At 42.6% G+C, this 24,215-nt stretch overlaps 1 protein-coding gene across 1 annotated transcript; it reads left to right on the top strand.

Moving 5' to 3' along the window:
* Positions 1 to 1,576: 1,576 nt before the first annotated feature.
* Positions 1,577 to 23,264, top strand: slc25a1b (slc25a1 solute carrier family 25 member 1b). The gene is made up of 9 exons (XM_083638001.1): positions 1,577 to 1,913; positions 10,748 to 10,855; positions 12,393 to 12,492; positions 14,098 to 14,236; positions 15,109 to 15,193; positions 15,300 to 15,404; positions 19,231 to 19,346; positions 19,424 to 19,497; positions 21,106 to 23,264. Exons 1-9 carry the CDS (start codon positions 1,799 to 1,801, stop codon positions 21,218 to 21,220), a joined length of 957 nt encoding a protein of 318 aa, XP_083494127.1. The 5' UTR covers positions 1,577 to 1,798; the 3' UTR covers positions 21,221 to 23,264.
* Positions 23,265 to 24,215: the final 951 nt, after the last annotated feature.

Here is a 24,215-nt window from a genome sequence, read left to right as displayed (position 1 = left end):
GTGTGTGTCTGTGTGAGCTCGGTTCATTGTTTCCAGAGTCCCCACCCTAGCATTGAGCTCGCATAGCGTGCAAAAATTCAAGTTATCTTAATATGACGTGAGGTTCAGTTAGCTTTGCACAGAAGCAGCCGGTAGAAATACTTTTTACTTTTATACTTGATTACATTTCAGAGCCTGTATTTTTTTTTTTTTTTTACTTTTACTTGAGTAAACAAGTTGAATCAGTACTTCTACCAGTCTTTTTCTTACACAAAGTACTGTAGCCTACTTCTACTAAGAATGTGTACTTTTCCCATCTCTGCCTACCATAGGCTACAGATGTGAAATTCAATTGACATTATGCACAAATATGTCTCTTAAAACTCTTAAAACAGAGTCTGCAAATGTGTGCTCAAATAATAAAAGCAAGCATCATGCTCGTAAAATAAGATAAAGTGGGTACAAAAGCAAGTATAAATGCTTTTTAAAGAAATGGTTTAAAACAGTGTTTCTCAACCACTTGGCCGAGGGCCTCAGAGCGCCATCTAGCGGGCCGCGGAGCACCTCTCACATCAATATATCAGAATGATAGCCTAATTTTGGAAGGTGGTACTCGGAAATGTTTTTAACAATCAGAAGTGGGCCTTGAATTACAAAAGGTTGAGCTCCCCTGGTTTAAAGATAGCCGATAGCACTGATTCTGCTAGACTAGCTCCCCCATGCTTGTTCCCGAGCCAAAGGGGCCTGATTGCAAAAGCCCACCTTTGGACCTCGGAACGAGGATGCACACTAGCTCATATGGGTTAAAATGTCTGTGATATAACTGGGAGCCAGGCCTATCCATGCTTTAATTCTATTAGTTGAATCCTTAATCTGCTGCATTCTGTAGGCTACATGCTTGAGATGAGACTGAGATTGATGCCAGCCAGTCTATGAGGAGACAAAGGCATAGATGACTTTCTCTAGGTTACTAAATTATACCGATTTTTAATATGGCTCAGTCTCAACGGAAAGAAGCAAGACTGCACCACTCTATTCACCTGCTGAACATTAAATTAATTCAGCATTAAACATTAGGCTACTCCAATTTCTGACTGCTGGCTTCACTTTGGCTGGCAGGGCTATTTCCCTTTTCCACATCCAGTCATTAACCACATTTCAAACTCACAGGTCCATATTTTTGGGAAACTATTGAAAAAATATCCCCTTCCCTATCTTTTTCACCCTCACTCCACAATGTCCTGGCAGTTCTGATATGGCCAGTGTTTAGGGGCACACCATTCCGCTCCTTACTGGTTGGTTGTAATGTTTTTGTGATGGGATTGAAACATAATGTATTCTATTATTGCACTAATAGTAGATGTGATTGATAGGCTATTGATCATAGGCCCTCAAAATGCATGGGCTCCCCCTTTGTGTTTCTGGCTTATGATAATGATAATAATTAACCCTAGTTGAGACCCAATTAACACCCTTATTATCATTATTCCGGTCCTCCTTAAATCTTGTGATGGCGTTTTCCGTGATGGGGGAAAGTGTCGCGCGCCCCGCCCTGCGCGCGCACACGCCACTATCAGCATCTGGGCCGCCAGCCGCCGGGGCGCGAGAGGGAACTTGACTGTCAAAAGTACACAGACATTATCAGCTTCAATCAGTACCAACTAAGTCCAATGGTCCACCCTGCCTGGCCTCTTGTATGTGACCACACGGCGACCACAGCACCAGAGTGCGCACGGCTTGAAGGCTGGCTTGGTCTGCGGCATAGCTCGAGCTCGACCGTGTGTGACTCAATAATAAGTTCGGCTAGGCTACCGCGAGCATGTCGGGAGCCCCTCCGTTTGTGAGCCCGTTCCGCAGACCGCAGTGTCTGGCCGCTGCTGCAGCCCCGGCGGGGAAAGCCAAGCTAACGCACCCCGGCAAAGCTATTCTGGCAGGTAAGCAAGATTTCCCAGTACTAGCACCACTTGTTTCGGTGAGACCATGCAGGAGAGAGGGGTGTTTGTATTTGTTTACAAGTTAGAAGACTAACGTTCGACGCGTGTCAAACGCCTGGAGAGGTGTGTGGTAGCCACTCTACAACAATAACACTATTCTCTGAAAGCCTGCGGTCTTTCATCCATAGGAGCCGAGGAGAGGTTTTTGTTGTTAGCATAATAACTTTGCAGGAGGGGGATGTTGCCAGATCTCGTGAGAGAGAAGACCGCTTGTTTCTCTCACGAGATCTGGCAACACGGCTGACAGACAGTTCGCCCTCCTACACGGCAAAGCTTCATCATCCTGGAAAACACCTAGGGGTTAAAGTAGGAACTAGAGGGCAAATGCCTGTTTTTGAACCACAGCCACAGCTGTAATTTTAGACCGGTGGTACTCAACCTTGCCCTACTCAGGAGCCACACTGACAAAAAGACCCCCCCCCCCCCCCCAAAAAAAAAGCTTCGCAAAAAAAGTCAATTTCCTCCCATTATTTTTATTAGATTTTAATTTCTTTATTTCTTTATTTATCTATTTATTTCTTTATTTCTTTATTTCTTTATTTCTTTATTTCTTTATTTTAAGTAGTAATTAAAAGAGCCACAACTACCCATAAAGGAGCGACATGTAGCTAGAGCCTCGGGTTGAGTAGGCCTATCACTGTTTTAGACCAAGCTTAGGGCAGAATATTAGCAACTACACTGTGTGTGAGCTAAAGTGATGTGTCATAGACTATTTGAATGTTGGTACACCTAAAATCAACATTCGGAGAAAATCGCTCTCAAAGTTCTTGACGTTTTGTCCACTCCTCTCACCAGTAACGTTAATGGGTGGAAACCTGTTAACTCCACCCCCAACCACTCTCCCACGAGACTATATATATTCATTCATTCATATTCATTGAAACAGCTGCAGGTCTATATTACTGATGTAAGATGTATGTATTGTGTGACATACAGAACACGTTTTTTAGTCTCCAAACACTGCCATACATGTATGATGAACATGCACATATTGAGATACACATGCTCAGATTAACCCCTCAGATCCGACACTAAAATTCACACACACAACAGGCCAGGCCTATTTACACATGAACTGAACGATAAACATCCAGTCCACAACCAAAACACATCCTGCCACAAGTCTAAATCAACATCATCATTATATGAAGTCAACACCATGGTCAGCACTTGTCTTAGGACCACACACACACACACACACACACACACACACACACACACACACACACAGACAGACAGACAGACAGACAGACAGACAGACAGACAGACAGACGGACAGACAGACACACACTGAGACAAGCGCAGCTGCACAGTGAAATTAAAACTAACTGAACACACCATAGCCCAGCCACACCATGATGACTGACAGTAAGAATATGTAGGTTCTGTAGGTTATACAGCAGTTCTGTAGGTTCTGCAGCACTCATTGAACAGTGGTGGGTCCATCACTTTTAGGCTGTTTGCTTTTGAAGAATTCAGATATTTGAAAATATATATCAGGCTAGTCTAATGCCCCGCCGTTTAGCCGACTATTTTTGTTTAACAAACTCTTGCGACTCACTGCACGCACGCAGACGACGTCCAAATATTACATTGAACTCCCTCTTGTTTTGGTCACTGGGGATATTGCTGCTGACCCGTCTTCTCGTTAATCAATCAGTGACAGATGTTGAAACATTTCACATAAGAACTTGCAAGGCAAGCATTTACTACAAGCCAATTACTGGCATGTGGCAACATTGTGACATCAATACGATGCAACAAAGGATATATGTCATTATTTCTTTCATTAAACGCTAATCTTCAAAGAAAAGTTTTTTATATATATATATATATATATATATATATATATATATATATATACAGATCCTTTCCAAAAAATTAGAATATCATGGAAATACCATGGATGACCGTGGGCTTCAGCGGATTGTCGAGCGAAGACGATTAAAAAATTTGGCGGAGATTCAGATGGAGTGAACTGAGGCTGAAGTCAGTCATAACTGAGAAGTAACTGCTGATTTTCTTCACACTATTCTAATTTCTTGAAATACTGTTTTGGGGGTTTTCTGGAGCTGTAGGCCAAAATTATGAAAAATGAAACAAATAAAGGCTAGAAATATTTCACTTTGTGTGTAATGAATCTATAATCTATGAAAGTTTCACGTTTTGAAAGGACTTATGGAAAAAAAGAACTTTTCCATGATATTCAAATTTTTGGGAAAGGATCTGTATATGTTGGTGTTTTCCAGTGACCACCCAGTGCCCTTAATGCATGCTCCGAAGGGTCTCTCTTTCTGTTCATTTCCATGAGCCATGATGACAAAGCACATTGCTCAGTCAGCTACAGTACACGCTGCACACATTCACCTCTGGGTTACAACACACCTGCCTGTCCCCACTGCCCCTAGCTCCCCCCACGACCTCTTTATACAGGGGCACATGACCAAGATAGTATTCCAGGCTACTTTTGATTTGATCGTAGAAAAATCTCTATGAAATGTGGTATAGAGAAGTAGTAGGTAGGATATAGAGATTGGTAAGCATGAGATGTATGGGCAAATTCTATTCTATAAGCACAACATCATTGTTGATGTCTACCTTGATAGAAATGCCGTCTAACAGGGAAGACTAGGCAAAGGTAAAGTCCCACTATGTGTGAAATTTGTTCTCAGCATTTGACCCATCCCCTGGGGGAGCGGTGAGCGGCAGCGTGCGCCGCGCTCGGGAATCATATGGTGATCTAACCCCCCAATTCCAACCCTTTGATGCTGAGTGCCAAGCAGGGAGGCAAATGGGTCCCATTTTTATAGTCTTTGGTATGACTCGGCCGGGGATCGAACTCACAACCTCCCAGTCTCAGGGCGGACACTCAGACCACAAGGCCACTGAGCTGGCACAAGTTGTCATGCAGTGGTTGCAAAAGAATGACACCATCAGCCACATGCCAAGGTCTTATAAAAATAACTATTAGCTCCCCTGAAACAGCACCTGACATGCTATTTTCCCACTGATAGCACCCTGAAACAGGATCTGACATGCTATTTTCCCACTGATATCACCCTGAAACAGGATCTGACATGCTATTTTCCCACTGATATCACCCTGAAACAGGATCTGACATGCTATTTTCCCACTGATAGCACCCTGAAACAGCATCTGACATGCTATTTTCCCACTGATAGCACCCTGAAACAGGATCTGACATGCTATTTTCCCCACTGATAGCACCCTGAAACAGCATCTGACATGCTATTTTCCCACTGATATCACCCTGAAACAGGATCTGACATGCTATTTTCCCACTGATATCACCCTGAAACAGCATCTGACATGCTATTTTCCCACTGATATCACCCTGAAACAGGATCTGACATGCTATTTTCCCACTGATATCACCCTGAAACAGGATCTGACATGCTATTTTCCCACTGATAGCACCCTGAAACAGCATCTGACATGCTATTTTCCCACTGATATCACCCTGAAACAGCATCTGACATGCTATTTTCCCACTGATATCACCCTGAAACAGCATCTGACATGCTATTTTCCCACTGATAGCACCCTGAAACAGGATCTGACATGCTATTTTCCCACTGATATCACCCTGAAACAGGATCTGACATGCTATTTTCCCACTGATATCACCCTGAAACAGGATCTGACATGCTATTTTCCCACTGATATCACCCTGAAACAGGATCTGACATGCTATTTTCCCACTGATAGCACCCTGAAACGGGATCTGACATGCTATTTTCCCACTGATAGCACCCTGAAACAGCATCTGACATGCTATTTTCCCACTGATATCACCCTGAAACAGGATCTGACATGCTATTTTCCCACTGATATCACCCTGAAACAGAATCTGACATGCTATTTTCCCACTGATATCACCCTGAAACAGCATCTGACATGCTATTTTCCCACTGATATCACCCTGAAACAGAATCTGACATGCTATTTTCCCACTGATATCACCCTGAAACAGCATCTGACATGCTATTTTCCCACTGATATCACCCTGAAACAGGATCTGACATGCTATTTTCCCACTGATATCACCCTGAAACAGGATCTGACATGCTATTTTCCCACTGATATCACCCTGAAACAGGATCTGACATGCTATTTTCCCACTGATAGCACCCTGAAACAGGATCTGACATGCTATTTTCCCACTGATATCACCCTGAAACAGGATCTGACATGCTATTTTCCCACTGATAGCACCCTGAAACAGCATCTGACATGCTATTTTCCCACTGATATCACCCTGAAACAGCATCTGACATGCTATTTTCCCACTGATATCACCCTGAAACAGAATCTGACATGCTATTTTCCCACTGATATCACCCTGAAACAGCATCTGACATGCTATTTTCCCACTGATATCACCCTGAAACAGAATCTGACATGCTATTTTCCCACTGATATCACCCTGAAACAGCATCTGACATGCTATTTTCCCACTGATATCACCCTGAAACAGGATCTGACATGCTATTTTCCCACTGATATCACCCTGAAACAGGATCTGACATGCTATTTTCCCACTGATATCACCCTGAAACAGGATCTGACATGCTATTTTCCCACTGATAGCACCCTGAAACAGGATCTGACATGCTATTTTCCCACTGATAGCACCCTGAAACAGCATCTGACATGCTATTTTCCCACTGATATCACCCTGAAACAGGATCTGACATGCTATTTTCCCACTGATATCACCCTGAAACAGGATCTGACATGCTATTTTCCCACTGATATCACCCTGAAACAGGATCTGACATGCTATTTTCCCACTGATAGCACCCTGAAACAGAATCTGACATGCTATTTTCCCACTGATAGCACCCTGAAACAGGATCTGACATGCTATTTTCCCACTGATAGCACCCTGAAACAGAATCTGACATGCTATTTTCCCACTGATAGCACCCTGAAACAGGATCTGACATGCTATTTTCCCACTGATAGCACCCTGAAACAGAATCTGACATGCTATTTTCCCACTGATAGCACCCTGAAACAGGATCTGACATGCTATTTTCCCACTGATAGCACCCTGAAACAGCATCTGACATGCTATTTTCCCACTGATATCACCCTGAAACAGGATCTGACATGCTATTTTCCCACTGATATCACCCTGAAACAGGATCTGACATGCTATTTTCCCACTGATAGCACCCTGAAACAGAATCTGACATGCTATTTTCCCACTGATATCACCCTGAAACAGCATCTGACATGCTATTTTCCCACTGATAGCACCCTGAAACAGGATCTGACATGCTATTTTCCCACTGATAGCACCCTGAAACAGCATCTGACATGCTATTTTCCCACTGATAGCACCCTGAAACAGGATCTGACATGCTATTTTCCCACTGATATCACCCTGAAACAGCATCTGACATGCTATTTTCCCACTGATAGCACCCTGAAACAGGATCTGACATGCTATTTTCCCACTGATAGCACCCTGAAACAGGATCTGACATGCTATTTTCCCACTGATATCACCCTGAAACAGGATCTGACATGCTATTTTCCCACTGATATCACCCTGAAACAGCATCTGACATGCTATTTTCCCACTGATAGCACCCTGAAACAGGATCTGACATGCTATTTTCCCACTGATAGCACCCTGAAACAGCACCTGACATGCTATTTTCCCACTGATAGCACCCTGAAACAGGATCTGACATGCTATTTTCCCACTGATATCACCCTGAAACAGGATCTGACATGCTATTTTCCCACTGATAGCACCCTGAAACAGGATCTGACATGCTATTTTCCCACTGATATCACCCTGAAACAGGATCTGACATGCTATTTTCCCACTGATAGCACCCTGAAACAGGATCTGACATGCTATTTTCCCACTGATATCACCCTGAAACAGGATCTGACATGCTATTTTCCCACTGATATCACCCTGAAACAGGATCTGACATGCTATTTTCCCACTGATATCACCCTGAAACAGGATCTGACATGCTATTTTCCCACTGATAGCACCCTGAAACAGGATCTGACATGCTATTTTCCCACTGATAGCACCCTGAAACAGGATCTGACATGCTATTTTCCCACTGATAGCACCCTGAAACAGGATCTGACATGCTATTTTCCCACTGATAGCACCCTGAAACAGCATCTGACATGCTATTTTCCCACTGATAGCACCCTGAAACAGGATCTGACATGCTATTTTCCCACTGATATCACAAAGGTGGAAGTGCCCGGATGTTCATTCAAAAACATGTTAGCAGTGAAGGAATGATTACAGGTAGAACACTTTAGGAAATGAGCAGGACAAAAGCATTGAGAAAAGAAGTGAACACTATTACAGTGTGGGGTAAAGACAGTACTTATCGAAATCGTTATGAATATGCTTTCATCATTCTGTCCAAAACCATGCATTGTTCTGCCTCAGTATGAACAAAATTCACATACAGTATTGTTTAAATGGGGTGAGTGGGCAAAAAATAGATGGGCCCACTTTTACAAAGAGATCCTATTGAATCATGACCAACATTAACAACTTTAATCTTAAGAATCGTCCACTACTTTCATTTAAATTAGAATTATTGCGAAAAGCAATTATGTCTCAGACTCAGAGTAATAGTTGATGAGCCTGAGCACACACTCATACAACTCATTAGCCAAGTGTCCATACATGTTAGACTTGATAAACTGGCTGCATTTCTTCCTTCCAGCGTGAATACCAGGACATTTAAGACACTCAGGTACTGAATGAAGGCTTGAGGTTGAGGGTGATGATGTGGATTGGTTGAGTGATGTGTACTTGATGTGTAGGTACAACTCTAAAGCTATTTTCTAATGAAAGGCATGCTGGTGTGTGTCCAAACCAGCACTGTTATATAACTTTTATAGCTCCTATAGAGAGCCAAAGTGAACGTCCCTTCCTGCCTTTCTCCCTGTACCAGCGTCAGAAAAAATACGATGGTGAACGGAGACAGACGTTACTTTTTTGATCCTGTTTGAATTGTGCCACGGGGGTACACATGTTACATTTTGTCAATTTAAAAGATAACTATGCATGTCAAGAAAGTGGCAGTTTGTCCTGAAACTGAAACGTAAGGTTTACTTTCGTCAATCGACTACGTCCTCGTGTCGCACATTATACGTCACACCATCAACGACGACATGGACTGGCGGGAGAGACGTCACTTACGCGACTGGTTGTGCGTAGTCTTTCTGATTTATAACTTATAGTGCCACAGTTTTACGACAAACTGCGATGTTCTTGACACGCACAGTTATCTTTTAAATTGACAAAATGTAACGTGTACCCCGTGGCACAATTCAAACGGGATCAAAAAAGTAACAGCCGTCTCCGTTCAGGTACAGAGAGATAGACAGGAAGTCACGTTCACTTTGGCTCTCTATTTGGTTAGTCTCTGGAGAAATGCTACGTGTCTGGGTGAATAAACTGGTTTGTCTAACTGCTATGAACAAGAATGCTAAACTGACCTGTAATTGTACATGCACTATGAGCCTGGCCTTGCACGTGTGAGCGTAGGCTGCAAACACTCGGGTTGGGAGCGCCCTGCATGACAGTGTGTGGTAGGTTACGGAGCATGGGAGCTTAATGACGAGGAGCCTAGCTGGTGTAAATAATATTTTTCCACCAGCCATCTCCTAGAACCAACTGATCTGTATTCAACGACTGTTCATATGGAAGTGTTCTCCTCTTCGGCCTTCAAAGTTTCACTTTGAATATTTACCACTACCATCAAAAGTAGGGCCGCTCGATTATGGCAAAAATCATAATCACGATTATTTTGACTGATATTGAGATTACGATTAGGTAGTAAACGCGTTTACTTTGGCAACATCCTGCATTTATTGAACTTGAAAAAACGTGTCTTTTTAATACCGAATTTCTTTTAAATTTTTAATACAATTTAACTGAAAAACAAAGAAAAAATCATAAATAGCCCAACTAAATTAAATAATATATAATAATTGTTTTTATCTCGATTATCTTGTTTTCGATTAACTGCACAGCCCTAATCAAAAGTAGTGGTAGGTTTGTCAAACTTCAAAAACTTTTGCATCTGGTGCGTACTGTACTTCTGATGCATTTCACATGGGCTTTGTGTAGTGGGAGCAGGATCTGTAGGCCTGTGTCACTGTGGGTGTTTTGAAAGCCACACACCCCCTGGGCTGGAGCAGGACCAAGGGGACTATCATGTGGGCAGAATCACACTAACATCAGCGCAGCCAATCAGCTGCCCTGTTTCTATTTGCTGTTGAACGCCAGATGTGTGACACCCTGGTTTTTTAAGGTGGAGCCAGCCTATATTGTAGATGGAAGTACAGAAATGCTGACTGGTAATAACATGTAAAAATACTTTCTTCAGTCAAATTGTGGAATTAAGTTATGAGCTATCACGATACAAATTTAGTTAGCAACTTGGCCTATGAAAACCACAAAATACAAAATGTCTTTGTTTAAAATAAACAGACATTTTCAGGTATTGGCTTTTTTCTGCTGAAGTCTACCAGACAGACCAGAATAGCAAATAGATTTTGAACTAGACTAAAGGAGAGACAGATAGTTTGTATAATCAGTCATTGATTCTAGATACAGTAGTTTCTAGCAGGGCTTGAAAATGCACTTGTGCAGTGTTGACAGAAAACTTTTCACTCAATGTTTCCTGGCACTTGCTCATGTGGCCAAGTGAGTGTGAGCTTGACCGGCTGTTCTTGTGATGTTCCAGGTGGGATTGCAGGAGGCATCGAGATCTGCATCACCTTCCCCACAGAGTACGTCAAAACACAGCTGCAGCTAGATGAGAAGGCCAACCCCCCCAAATACAGAGGCATCGGTGAGTCTTTTGGTTAACATCTGTCATATTAACTATGACTTATTTTGTAGTTATTATAATACTGATGACTATCAGAATGATGAATGGATTGGAGATCGTCTGATTGAGTTATCACCAGTACTATAGAGAGCCAAAGTGGAACGTCACTTCCTGCTTCAGCACTGTGCCAGAGATTTTCATCCGCCATTTATTTTCCCATAGACATTTGATAAAATGCTTATATAAATAGTTTTCCTTGTTCAAACCAAATGGTACAGATATATTTAGAAACAGGAGAGATCGCATAACATTTCACTCGGACCAAAACGTAAAAAAATGCGGGTTTAAAGAAAATATTTTTTCAATGTTTTTTTATTTTATTCAAGTTTTGGTCCGAGTGAAATGTTCTATGATCTCTCCAGATTCTAAATATAGCTGAACCATTGGGTTTGACTAAATACAACTATTTTTATAAGCATTTTACAAAATGTCTATGGGAAAATAAATTGCGTAAGAAAATCTCTGGTACAGTGCTGAAGCAGGAAGTGACGTTCACTTTGCCTCTCTATTGACTTCACTGTGTCAGGGCTCCCACAAGTTTGTGAATTTGAAAACGGACGGACAGTGGACTGTCACCTGTCACTCGCACAGCAAAACCACAACATTCTGATGGATCAACCAGAAAAATGCATTAAAAACAGTGTATGTATTATGATGGCTAGCGATTGTGATGGCGTAATTAATTTAATTTGAAATACACGTAAGAATTTTGAGTTGAGACCAGTGAAAATAGTGCATTCATGTCTTTTGCTGCTCTCAAGTTCCAAATGTTATCGGCTTTTGTGGACAAATCTGAGCGAACAAACAAAGTGTGAGTGTGTACTGCACCACAGAGTCACCACTTGCTTATAAACAGATGGTTGTATTGTTCATTATTAACCAGCAGTGTTGGGTAATTATTATTAGAGTCTAACTTACTGTAGTTTAGTTTGCATATGTCCACATGTGTTAATGAGTGATGAAAACGTTTGGAAATGAATGATGAAATTACAACAGCCTTGAATATAATTGGTGGTGTCTACAGGTCCTGGGGATCTGATTGGCGGTTGACTGACACTATAGAAGCCTTTAGATTACAGCAGTCGATCCGTTCTGCTTGAGTAACAGTCCCTACGTGCGGACACGTGCACAAGAGCAAACGTATAGCTTGAACGAGCCAATGTGTATTCAGGAAGTTCCTCCGTTGCTCTCACCTGTTTGATGAAAGCCGGTGAACTTTGGCATAGATTATGTTTGTCTGCTGTGAAGACCTGCGATTTGGGCTGCAAAAGAGAATACAGTACATACTGTACCGTAGATTAAAAAAATATAGATATATCAAATTTCCCAGCAGTACAGCTATTAATGAAGTTAATCTAGCAACAGCCTTTCTTGGAGCAGTGTAATATTCTTCTTTTTGACAGGAGCTAATGTTTTGTTCAGTTTGCCTCTTTTTCGTCTAACTGTTCTGTTCTTTTCATCTCATCTCATGTATTGTGTTTGTCTCCCTCTCCTACAGGTGACTGTGTGAAGCAGACAGTGGATGGTCATGGGGTGAGGGGTCTTTACAGGGGCCTCAGCTCACTTGTCTATGGCTCTGTCCCAAAAGCAGCTGTCAGGTACTCCCCGCAACACATACCTTACTCCCTCCCACCACATTTTCATGTTTGTCTTTATTGTAGATAGGAGAGAGAGAGAGAGAGAGAGAGAGAGAGAGAGAGAGAGAGAGAGAGAGAGGGGGGGGGTGACAACATGTAACAAAGGGACAAGGGTCAGATTCCAACCCAGCCACGGCGCTTTTACAATTGCATGTTATTCACTTTGATAATATAGAGGACTTTCCTCAAACTTACCTCATTCACTTTTACTTCTAACATAACTGACTTGACTTACACCCATATCACAACAATCTTTTTCAGGTATCCATCTTTTTCTTGCCCAGTTGTTATATGTATATATCCGTTACTTGTGCACAGCCAATTCTCTGTCCTCTATTATTATTTATTATTATTATTATTTTTTTTTTTCAGATTCTCCCCCATTATACTTGGACAATTTATCCCCATGCTGCCCTACAGCCATATGACCATACAGCCAATTGTGCCTGTATGATCGCCCGACCAAGCCGGAGGTAACACGTGGATACGAACCTGTGACCCTCGTGTTGGTAGGCAGGGAATCTACCGCTACACTCAGAGCCAGATTAACACCCCCAGGGGCCCCGGGGCACTGAAGCTCCCCGGGGCCCCCCTACCCATCGTCCGGATGTTTGGATGTTTTTTCGGCATATTTAGAGGAATATCTCATTTTAAATTAACATTAGTATTATACTGTTATGTTATTATTCCGTTTCTGAGATTTAGTTTCTCACTCACTCATAGGCGATTCTAGGCTTTGCAAAGAGGTAGCACCAGCAGGATAAAGATATTAGTCTGACTGGGGGGATTCTAGGGGGGGCTGTGACCCCCCTGGACAAAGAAATTTTGTACATTTTAAAGTAAAATGCATGAATCTGATGCACTCTGAGAGCAAAAGGAAGAGGCTAATCTTCACATTAATATCCTCTTCACTGTGCTGTGGCTTTACAATGATGAAAAGATAATTGACATTACATTTCCAATACAAAACAGCAGAGGGTGCCTCAGCACCACAAGCACCCCCACTTCCCGCGCCCCTGGTCACCACTTGCCCACAGGCATCCAATGAGACTAAATCATCAGACTTAATCTTCTTGGAAACACATTTTATTTTGTCCTGATTGGTCTTAGATTTGTGGCATAGTTCTGTGGAGCCCAACATGAGCCCGACCAAAAAAAAAAAAAAAATTGAGGGCCCCTTCACCCCGAGGGCCCCGGGGCACCTGCCCCGGTTGCCCTATGGTTAATCCGGCCTTGGCTACACTACCCGGACGCCCTCTGTCCTCTATTCTTAAACATGACATGAGTTGTCATGTTAACCCTCTTTTTTCTAAGTATCAAAATAGGACTTGCAACTCGCAACTCAATTTTCTGCTCCCAAAAAAGTAACATTTATTTAGACAGACAAGGTTTCGACCCTGAAGTCGATCTTCAGCGGGTCAACATGACGATGTGACCTGACGAAGATGCACTTCAGGATTAAAACGTTGTCTGTCCAAATAAATGTTACTTTTTCGGGAGCAGAAAATTGAGTTGCAAGCCCTTTTTCCCCCACTAACCATCTTTTTTCATCCATCTTTATCACAGATTTGGGGTTTTCGAGTTACTTAGTAACAAGATGCGTGATGAGAATGGCAGACTAGACAGCACACAAGGGCTCCTCTGTGGTCTTGGGGCTGGAGTGGCAGAGGCTGTGGTTGTGGTCTGTCCCATGGAGACTGTCAAGGTAAAGTCTGACTTGTCTATCATGTTCAAAATAGTTGTCCCTTACAAATGTCCCTTCAGCCACTCATCCGATAAATTGCTCGATTTTGCAGATGACTTTGTACAGATGAGAGGTCTTATCCCGCCACAGTCTCTGAACTCAAAACTCCTTTACTGTTAATTACCACACAAGTCAATTATTAAGTCATTCTGCACCAGAGCATGTGAGCGGAGCGGAGCGGTGATAATTACCGCTCCTCGCTCCCGGAGCGGCCCTGTCCACCCGCTCCAGCGCTCAAGGCCGCTCCCGGCCGCTCCACTCCAGACCGCTCCCCGCTCCATACAGATTTCACCCGCTTGCACTCACCGCTCCACTCCGCTCAAAAGAAGAGAAAAGAAAAAGAGGCCAGGGTGTTTTAATTTGTGTTTAAACGCCTGGGCAATGGGCATTGCTCACTACAAATAACATCAGCTCGGCTAGAGTCGGCTGCATGTTCGTTTCTCTTCCTTCTCGTCTCGCTGCAGCTGGCAAGAAAATAGTAGGCGTGCACATGGCCATGGACCGACGTATTCTGGTTCGAACATGTTGTGATCGAAACTGGAGCGGGACTGAGCGGGTGATCGGTGCCGCTCCAACTTTCGCTCCGGTACCGCTCTGGTCCTCGCTCACCGCTCAAGCCAGAATCCCCCCGCTCCGCTCCCCGCTCGATCCATGCTCCGCTCCGCTCACATGCTCTGTTCTGCACATTGCAGCGCAACTTTCAATGTCTTCACAACCCTGTGTACTTCAGATTTAAGGCTTTCTTTATGTCCTGGTTATCTGACAGCACGTTGTATTTTGGCATACAGCTACAGTTAAGTATGGTGTTTATTATTGTTATGATGCTGTTTTAGGTCAAATTCATCCATGACCAGACATCAGCAAACCCAAAGTACAAGGGATTCTTCCATGGGGTGAGGGAGATTGTTAGAACTCAAGGTAAGAAGGGCCGATCTCTTCATTTGTGCACAGTTTGTACTAGTATTGTAGTGCCACCTGCTGGTATTCTGAACTCTCTGACATGATATTGCTGATGTATCATCAGGACTGAAGGGGACTTACCAAGGCCTAACAGCCACAGTACTGAAACAAGGCTCCAACCAGGCTATCCGCTTCTATGTCATGACTTCCATGAGGAACTGGTACAAAGGTGTGTGATTGTATGTGTGTTTCCATGCTTTCTATTCAACAAACACCCACCAAGCACTTTATTAGGAAGGCTTTACTAATATGCGTAGGTATCAGGCATCAGCTTTCAGCTCAGTGTCAACCGGCTACCAAAGTGACATCTGCCTCCAGGTTGGACATGTTGCGCACTCTTAGATGCTTTCTGCTCACCACAGGTGTAAAGAGGTTATCTCAGGTCGCTTTCACATATAAGCTGTTTGGTCCGCTTTAACCGCGACAGAGTTCGTTTCCTCGGATAGTGCGCTTCGTTTGGGGTGGTGTGAAAGCGCAAACGAACTCTGTTGCGGAAACAAACGAGCGAACTCTGGTCCGCTTGAAAACTTGGGTCTCGGTTCGTTTGCAAGTGAACTCTAGTGCGGTTCGTTTGTGGTGTGAAAGCAAACCGAACCAAACACAAGTATAGGAAAGGCAGTGCATCATGAGTAGAAGGTGGTAGAAGGAAGCAAAACAAACACTGCGGCGCGCACACACACACACACACACACACACACACACACGGGTCGGTGCGCACCACGCTGCCTCCCTCGTCTCGTCTCATCTGCAGAATGATGTTGGACCCAACAGTTCGCTGCCTCAGTCATCTGCTGCTCATATTGGGCGCATTCTTGCAAAATATTTATTTGATAGTAACACCAAAGTAAAACCAGAAATCCCAAGATTGCATAAAGGTGGTGTTTCTCTATGGGTTGTGTTTCACAGATTCACTTGTGTTGTTCAGTCAGCCCTCAGCAGGCAAGGAGGCAGAAGAGGAGAGATTTCCCCTCTCTATTCTGTCCAATAGACGAGTGACCGTGTCGATGACATGACATCCCCCCGAATCGCACAGAGTCCACCAGCTTATATGTGAAAGCGACCTGAGTCACTACTGCATCCCCCCCAACCCAATTGCGTCTGCAGGAACGCCAAGCCGGAGGTAACGCGGAGCGCGAACCTGCCGCCGAGCGGTGACAGCGAGACTGTGCATACTCGTAACGTAACTCGTCCAAAACATTATCGTGTCTTTTACCAAGAACTTGCAATCATGTCAGTGGGGGGACATTTTATTGTCCCTCCATTTCAAAACTCATTCCGGTGAGCCTGCAGAAGGCTGAGGGACAAGCACTTTAAAGTGTAACTAAACCCCAAAACACTTTTTTTCAGCTTTTAACCAATATATATGACTTTGGGGGTGATGTGTGAAGAATTCTGGTCAAAATTTCCACATTTGACACCAAACTGTTGCCATTTTACCATTTGTATCATTTTTCAGCAGCATACCTGGCATAAGCGCCCTCTAAGGGTGGAACACTGCTTTTTTTTGGCCCTCAAATGAATGGGATATTTGACACGTCGTGACGTCACCATGAACCAAAGACTATGAGATTTCAAGATAGTTACTCCCCTACCCCCCCTGTACCCTTTCGGCTCCTCACAACTCCAAGCCTATTCCCATGATGTCACTTGACCTGTTAATTTATTACAATCGCCTGTTATTTTCCTACCAACTCCTATGTAACACAATACTATCAATAAACGCCACTATAATCATAAAAGGAAGGACATGGCATTGTGTTGCTGTAAAATCATTCCCAACCTTTTATAAATCTCCAAAACAGCAACTTTTCAGGAAGTTTGCTCTTAAAATACTGAACCAAACGTCGTCAAAGTTGGCACATGTCTTAATTATAGTTAGTTTCCTGCTGAATGTGTCATTACTTTATTAATATCTTACCTGGATAAGCTCAAGTGATGATGTTTATATTATCAGTCCGAGTTGGAAGCACTCTCTCGCGGCCAGTCAGGCGGGAGAGAGTCGTACTGTATCCTCATGCACGAGCCCCAAGCGGGGGCGCGCGCAGCAGCAGCAGTGCTCTGCCTCAAGTGGGGGCTTTTGCATGGGGATGAGAAGTTCAGTCTGACATTTCCGCAAACAAATCTCATCGCAGTTTAGCACACATGTAAAATATAACGCTATACTACGACGTGACAACGTGACAACGCTGCTCTAAACACATCGGCTACTAAAATATATTTCCCTGCATCTCCTACTGAGAGATTAGATCGGTATTGAGTTTGGACAGACTGAATGGGCTGACTGAGGAGGAGAAGAGCTCTGCACCTCTGCCCTGCGCTGCGCCCTGAGAGGAAAAATCAGAGGTGCTGTAGCTTTTAACAAGAATCACGAAAAGCCCCAAAACGCAAATTAAAAACGGATTTCATGGCACGGTTTATCGCTAGTTAGACGAGGGAATGACGTGGAGAAATCTCGCATTGTGTTACCCCAGAGCGGGGGGTTTGTCCTATTGTGCGGTGTGCTGCGGTAACGAGCCTCGCCTCACTTTGCTCAATAGCGATAGATACAGACGCCACATACACACACATCGAGAAAAATAATTAAATTTCTAGTTTGCCACTGAATTACCAAATTGATATAACTTTCAACCATTTTGAGCAACGCTCTTTCCATACAGGCCACCAGCGTTGGCTAGTTGTTGATATTTATAAAGATATTGCCCCTCTCAAATAAATTATTTTTGAGGCGGTAGGCAAACTGTAATGGCGTCGATTTCCGAAAAAAAATCCTGACTTGAACACAGCCAAAGAGTATAGTATAGACAAGAGCATATGTCATTTCTTGGTTTTTTCCATAGGTATTTTCAAATCACTGTTCTGATACATATCTGGGGGTTTAGTCCCCCTTTAAATGAGGAAATGGCATTTCCCTCATTCCTCACAACAAGGAGTTGACGGCGCAGAGTGACATTTTCGAGGAGCTGCACGCCCCCTACGCCGAGCTGCGCCGATAGGACGCCCAGCTGCGGCGACCCCCTCGGCGCAGTCAGCGCTGCCGATTTCGCTCGAGCATCATTTGCGCTTTACTGCTGCCTTTCTGTCAGCTCCAACCAGTCTGGCCATTCTCCTCTGACCTCTCTCAACAAGGCGCTTCCGTCCACAGAACTGCTGCTCACTGAATGTTCTTTGCACCATTCTGTATAACCTCTAGAGCAGGGCTGTCAAACTCATTGAGTTCATGGGCCACATGCGACCCAGTTTGGTCTCAAGTGGGCCAGACAAAGAAAATCAATGCATAATAACAACAACAACAACCTATAAATAACAACACCTCAACAGTTTCTCATTTCTTTTATAGTGTAAAGAATTACAGGCAGCCTACATTTTAAGAGCACGTTTTCACAGGGTTATCTCAGCTACCATGTACAGTAGGCCTATCAAACAAAATACAATTGATGGCAACTATGCTCTACATTCAAGGGTAATAAAAATAGTTTACCATTTAGCGATGAATACAGAAAACACGAATACCTGAAACTCTGTACCGCTTAGCCTTCACAAGTGCATCACATTAGATTGAAGGACTTCTCAGTGCAATTTTCACACTTTGCAAAGTCATCCTGTGGGCCGGATTAAACCCTCGGGTGGGCCGGTTCTGGCCCCTGGGCCGTATGTTTGACACCCCTGCTCTAGAGACTGTTGAGTGTGAAAATCCCAGGAGATCAGCAGTTTGAGAAATAGTCAAAGCAGCCCGTCTGGCACCAACAGGCCTGCCTCGCTCAAAGTCACTGACATCACATTTTCCCCCCATTCTGATGTTTGATGTGATATTATCAACTGAAGCTGCTCACCTGTGTCTGCATGGTCTTATATACATCACACTGCTGCCACATGATTGGCTGATAGGATAATTGCATGAATAAGCAGGTGTACAGGTGTTCCTAATAAAGTGCTTGGTGAGTGTGTACGATCAATAATGCATCTCAACATCAGTGCTCCTCTTTGGAACGACCAAGGTGATGACCCCAACAAAGCCATTAACCCTCTGATAACTGGATTGTTTGGAGCCATTGCTGGAGCTGCCAGTGTGTTTGGAAACACTCCTCTGGATGTTATAAAGACCAGAATGCAGGTAAGATGTTTGTTGAATCATCTCCGACCCTGAACACAATGTCTACCTTGAAACTGACCGTTTTTTTTTCCCAACAGGGTCTCGAAGCTCACAAGTACAAAAGCACACTGGACTGTGCGATGAAGATCATGAAGCATGAGGGACCCGTGGCGTAAGTTCATATGCATATAATTGCATATGCATAATAATCTTAATCACTATGAAAACACATTTTGAGAGGATCTTGTTTCCTTAAGCTTAATGTGATGTATTTCCTGTTGAAACAGGATATTGGGGTGGGACATAACGCAGGAAGGGAGCATTCATAGGTCTAAACCAATCAGATATCAGTTAGGGGGAGAGTAGTCTCAACGCCAGACCCATGAGAGTTCTTAGCTCTCTCTGGGTCTGGGACACTTTCCCTCAGAGGGCTGGGAACCGTTCACTTGGCCAGTCATATGCCAGTGATGGCTTCAGTCCTCTCCGATCAGTAACGACTTTGCGATCAGACAACACGGGAGGCGCAGCCCATTTTTCGAACCGCTCTCTCATCGGTGCTACGACCTGTCACTCATTCAATTTCAACACGCCTTCAAAACCAGCAGTGGCTGTTAACTGGCACAGACTCACTTATGTAGTATGCGGAGAGCAGCGATTCAACGTAATATTTGAGTCTGGGGAGAGAGACCGTTTAATTGATGTGAGCGGTGGGATTGTTCAAAAATGGGTGTGGTGTAGTTTTATTGGTAGGTATTTTTATGTGCGCCCCTGGTACAGGAAGTCACCACTAAACTAATTTGCTGATTCACAGGAAGTAAAAGTAATGAAGTTTGAAGTGTGAGTTTAACGGTCCAGAAAAGACACCTGGGTATATGGGCTGAGTTTGGCCTACAGTTAGATTTGCCCTCATATCAACATTTTGCTCCATTATTTGTGGCCAACTCACTAATCTTTGGCTCAGAAGCACAAATAGTCACAAATGAAAGGAAGTGATACTTTCCATTTCCTGCCTTATTGTGATTATTTTCTTGATTACTACCTGATTTTCACAAAACCATTTAGATTAGTTTGGTGCATTAGAGTGCTGTGGTGCTTTCCCATTTTCATACTTGGTTTCATGAAGCAATGATCAACTATGCTGCATCACCCGCTGCACATCCCAGTTCTGGTTGATATGTTAAAAATGAAAAATAATAACAGTCTGAAATCACTATGACTGACTGTAGGATGTCATGCTTTAACACAATACTGAGAGAACTGATGAACATATTGTCTCAATGTGTTGTAGATTAAGAAGTTATTTAGGATGGGTGTTTACACAGTAGGTAGAACAGACTGTTGAAAAATCACATCTCCCTTTTAGGTAATTTGATATTAAAAATCTACAGTGCGTGCAAGGCTGCCTGTAAAGTTGTTCTTCATGTTAGAGTCTGGTGGCTTGTATTGGCAATCATTAACACTTTTGCAAACCAACAAAGTGAGATACATCAAAACCTATTCCTAGATGCTTACCCAGCTAAAACAGCTCAAACATAACAATAGATATAGCAAATATTCCTGTGTCCCTGTATGATAGGAAGAGTAACATTTTCTTTTTTGATCAATACCGGAGCGTGATCAGGAGCAAATAGATGAGGATTGTGGGGCGCGGGGTCTCATTAATAGGGGAGAAGACTATTTTCAGACTATGATAGATGATAGGAAGCGACTCTGCTGTCCAATACTCTATATATAGTTTGTTAATTTGCATCCACATGTTTCTTCATTCTGTCCCACTCAGGTTCTACAAAGGTACTGTGCCTCGGCTGGGTCGGGTGTGTATGGACGTGGCCATAGTCTTCATCATCTACGAGGAAGTCGTGAAGGTCCTCAACAAGGTCTGGAAGACGGACTAAAATGGACACACCAGCGAATGCCACACAAGCAGGAGCGCTAGGGCAGGCCATCCAACACCTTAACCAGGCCAAGTCCCAAACCAGCCCCTTCCACCCTGCTTCCAGGTTCTAATATCTACCTCTATCTGTCAAGGAAGGGGTTGCTCTGGTTTAGATTTTATTTATAACCCAGCTATTACAAGTGTAAGGGTGATCTGTGTCAAAACGGCTACGAAATTCAGCGCCACCGCTTAATGTTACACTTGCCCTCTCTTCTTAAAGTCCAGAAAGAGCAAGTTCCTTAAGAGCTCAGGGAAGAACGAGGAATTGATTTAGGACTAGACCTGCTTGACTAGAGAATGGGAACACTGTCAGCACAGAAAAGTGTCTTTTATACCTACAGTGCTTTGAGCTCATTTATGCTCACATTGTATGTATGCGTTAAGGTCAATGTAGAAAAACGCTAAATCTGTACATTTACTTTGTGTTTTTAAAACTTGATGGAAAAATCAACATTCCACATGACAAACATTTGTTTTTGATTAGTCGTTTTAATTCAGGCTAATTAATCAACCAAAATGTAAACATAATGGTGAAACAAAATCACACAACATAAAGCTTCAAGACAAGAGATTCAAAAGACAATTTTTTTTATGTTTGCTAGAGAGGAGTTATTGTTATTGAAGCCTACAACGATATATGGATCCCACGAGGAATGCAGTAGCATCCAGCCAGGGACAGTTTTCCCTGCTACATTATCTAAATTTGTTATTGATTATATATATATATATATTTAAATATATTATATAATGTGGAATGTTGATTTACCCCCCCATCAAAGGTTTTAAAAACACAGATTAGTTTGATGATTTTCACGCTGCTTGAGAAGACAGACTAGGTCGGGTCATTTTATCCACATTTGCCGGTCTGCTGGGAAATGTACAGATTTACAGTTTTTCTACATTTACCTTTACTTAATCAAAGAGAAACCAATACTTAACCCGACGTAATGTGATGTAGACTAATAGACAAAAAAATATATACTTGAAATGAGAGAGATTATCACAGAGATAATTATTCTAAAGGCTTTTTTGTAGATGTAATTATTTAGGAAATGACGATTTTCACAGAGTTTGAGACCATTATTCCATTCAGTACCTGGTATCGGTATAATTGTTGGTATTTTCATTCAGATGTCATGTCATGCAGAGGCTACATATTAACTGAATTACATCAAGGAGTGCAATCAAAAACTAAGGCCTTACGTCATTTTGTCATCAGATTTACCACTGTACAGTAATGCATATTGGAGTTAAGGTGATACTGTAGGTTGGGTACAGAGTTCCCCTCTTCTAATTACCATTGACATTTCCACTAAACTGACTGGGAAGGTCTAAGGTGGGATCCCTTTTAAGTTGCAGAGATGTTGTAAATCAAATTACCTATTAAGTTGATGCGATATAAAAGTGCCTCTATGTGTTGTATGATTCATTTAAAAAACTTTTATGAGACAGAGGAATGTCTGTTGAATGTTGTCTGATGTAGATATGTTCAGTTGAATGTTGTCTGATGTCGATATGATCGGTTCACACAGTGCAATGGTGCCAGACGTTTAATGCCAGGGGTTGTCTGTGGTATTTCTGATCTTTTCAGATCTTGTCTTGGTGTTTTATTTGCATTTATTACATAGAAATGCCGTGAATGGTGCCTTCCATCTCATTCCATGAAGAAGGAGTTGCGTTTAGAGTTCATAATTCATGTTTTCTGATTGACATTTTTAATCTATTTAACATTAATTGCCTATACTTTGATAACAAATGAGGATCCAATGTGCCAACTGCTTCCACTCAGAAACATTAATACCATGTGTAGACTGGAGTTTGTAGCTTATTAATAGAGCATAGATTTACATGCATTGCAAAATATTAAGCAACTTGTTTTGCCACAAAATCACAACATTGAATATTTCGTATTAGCAAATTACATGTTTTTTGCTCCGGCAGTTAAACCCAGTATTGTGCCTTCAGTCTGAGTGGAACTAACATGCTCACAAATAAACGATTTGGACTGCTGAACTTGTGTCTTTCTTAATATTATTATTATTATTATTATTATTATTATTATTATTATTATTATTATTATTTCCATTAGAAACCGTCTTACATGATTCTAGTGCATAGATTGGTAATGACAGTGACAGGGAGATGAGTGTCTGGCAAGCGAGATTCTTGACTTTTTTTGACGATGACCTTGCAGTGCTCTGTTTGGACTCCTGCACTTGCCGTAGTTGTCAGTGTGTGTTGTCATTTGTCCTCTTCCTCGGGACGACTGAATGAAGATGCTTGTTTAGTCTAGTTAAACGTATTTAATCATGTCTTTTAATGGAGGAGGAACCCGGGGATTTTATTTTAACACCGTATTGTCTCTGGCACGGTCGTTGGCCGCTCACCGGCATGCACCGATAGAGAAGGTAACGTTGTTTTGCGTTAGCTAGGGGGAGCTGTCAACTCGTTAGCCTTTGACATTCGGCCTGGCGCTAACCTGCTTTCCTTCTGTTGGTTTGGTCTCTGATGCTAAAGTATTTGATTCGGAATAACACATGAGTTAGATTGTCGTTTTTAGAGTGTAACGTTAGTTAATGAAACGCAGCTAGCATTGCTAACCTCCTGGCTAACGTTACACTATCCACTTCTCTTATAAATAATGCAGTGTTGATCAGTGAACTACGTCGTAATATGGCCGAGCAGAAGTTAACGTTATTCACCATTCTCAGCACTTGGTGTAATCGTTTGCTGATAGCTACACTCATAATAATATTACCATTATTTGTATTTTATTATTATATTTATACAAAATATTGTTTGTGCAATTTGACAATAATGACCATATGTTAATGGCAGATGGCGTTTAATGTAAAAGTGCAGCCTTGATACTACAGACCATACCATTTATATTGCTTGAAATCTTGTTGTCAAGGACATTATTTTCAATCACCATAGCAGGGTTTTTCCTGGCT

Source organism: Poromitra crassiceps, assembly GCF_964638095.1.
Source record: "Poromitra crassiceps genome assembly, chromosome: 6".
Taxonomy (NCBI): Eukaryota; Metazoa; Chordata; class Actinopteri; order Beryciformes; family Melamphaidae; genus Poromitra; species Poromitra crassiceps.
Note: the sequence above shows the minus strand (reverse complement) of the source record. Positions and strands in the feature narration are given on the sequence as shown.

Excerpts from the sequence above, each read along its gene's own strand:
- slc25a1b (XM_083638001.1), top strand. The coding sequence starts at position 1,799 with ATGTCGGGAGCCCCTCCGTTTGTGAGCCCGTTCCGCAGACCGCAGTGT. Across the intron at positions 10,856-12,392 it reads CCCCAAATACAGAGGCATCG|GTGACTGTGTGAAGCAGACA; the intron begins GTGAGTCTTTTG and ends CCTCTCCTACAG. Across the intron at positions 15,405-19,230 it reads CATGAGGAACTGGTACAAAG|GTGATGACCCCAACAAAGCC; the intron begins GTGTGTGATTGT and ends GGAACGACCAAG.